Raw genomic sequence first — 1,328 nt, 5'->3', positions numbered from 1 at the left:
CGAGATGACAAGCCCCAAAAACCTTAAAGACATCCAAAAGCTTACCGGCCGACTGACGGCATTATCGCGCTTTCTCGGGGCATCGGCTCAAAAGGCGACCCCTTTCTTCAAACTAATGAAAAAGGAGCCCCTTTCAAATGGGAGACGGAATGTGAAGAAGCATTCCAACACTTCAAGAGGGTCCTAGCGGAACCACGAATCCTCGCCAAACCCCAAACAGTGGAAACACTCTACCTATACCTCTCCATAACGGAAGGGGCACTCGCAGCAGCACTCATCCGTGAAAACGAGAAAAAGGAGCAAAAACCCGTATACTTCATAAGCAAAGTCCTACAAGATGTGGAAGCTCGCTACTCACGCTTAGAAAAGCTAGCTTTCACACTCCTTACAGCCTCCCGGCGCCTACGACAATACTTCCAAGCTCATCCCATGACGATTCGAACCGACCAGGCGGTCAAGCAGATTTTGCAGAAACCCGACCTAGCGGGAAGAATGCTAGCGTGGTCCATCGAACTATCTCAATTCCAGATCAAATTCGAACCCGAAATGCGATCAAAGCACAAGCTATGGCCGACTTCATCGCCGAGATGACTCCGGGAAAGCTCACCCCCGAATCATGGAAACTACATGTCGACGGCTCATCAAACTCCACCTACGGAGGCGCCGGAGTCATACTCGAAAACCAAGACGGGATCACGATCGAACAGTCGGTACGATACGAATTTCCAGTATCAAACAACCAAGCAGAATACGAGGCCCTCTTGGCAGGCCTATCCTTAGCCCGGGAAGTCGGAGCAAATGTTCTAGAAGTAAATATCGATTCACAGGTAGTCAGTTCCCAAATTAACGGAGACTACCAGACACGAGATCCTCTACTCCAACAATACCTCGCCAAAGTAAACGAACTAAAGGAAGGATTCGAACACGTTACCATGCAGCACGTCCCTAGGGAACGAAATGCCAGAGCAGACCTACTCTCCAAGCTAGTTAGTACCAAACCCGGACACGGTAACAAATCGCTAATCCAGGAAGTCATTAAGACACCCTCCGTGTCAACAACAACCAACGCTCACCTGACAATCTCAAACCAGGAATCTTGGACCTACCATATCCTGCAATACCTCCTCGATGGAACACTGCCACCAGACCCCAAAGAGGAAAAACGAATAAAAAGGGAAGCCGCCAACTATACCATTATCGCAGGACAGCTACACAAACGCGGATTCTCGCAACCCCTGCTCAAATGCATCGACCCGAGAACACGGAGTACATACTCCATGAAATCCACGAAGGCTGCTGCGGTCACCACGTCGGAGGCAAAACATTAG

The 1,328-nt window shown here is 49.7% G+C and overlaps 1 protein-coding gene across 1 annotated transcript; it reads left to right on the top strand.

The window, feature by feature from the left end:
• The first annotated feature begins 566 nt into the window (after positions 1–566).
• On the top strand, positions 567–1,328 carry LOC148566782 (uncharacterized). Its single transcript, XM_088484429.1, has one exon. The coding sequence runs from the start codon at positions 567–569 to the stop codon at positions 1,326–1,328; it is 762 nt and encodes a 253-aa protein (XP_088340555.1).

This window comes from Arachis ipaensis, chromosome B4, assembly GCF_059453495.1.
Source record: "Arachis ipaensis isolate K30076 ecotype BB chromosome B4, ASM5945349v1, whole genome shotgun sequence".
In the NCBI taxonomy this organism is placed as follows: Eukaryota; Viridiplantae; Streptophyta; class Magnoliopsida; order Fabales; family Fabaceae; genus Arachis; species Arachis ipaensis.
The sequence above is the reverse complement of the archived record's forward strand: the minus strand, read 5'-3'. Positions and strand labels throughout refer to the sequence as shown.

Coding starts and splice junctions, on each gene's coding strand:
- LOC148566782 (XM_088484429.1), top strand. CDS start 567: ATGGCCGACTTCATCGCCGAGATGACTCCGGGAAAGCTCACCCCCGAA.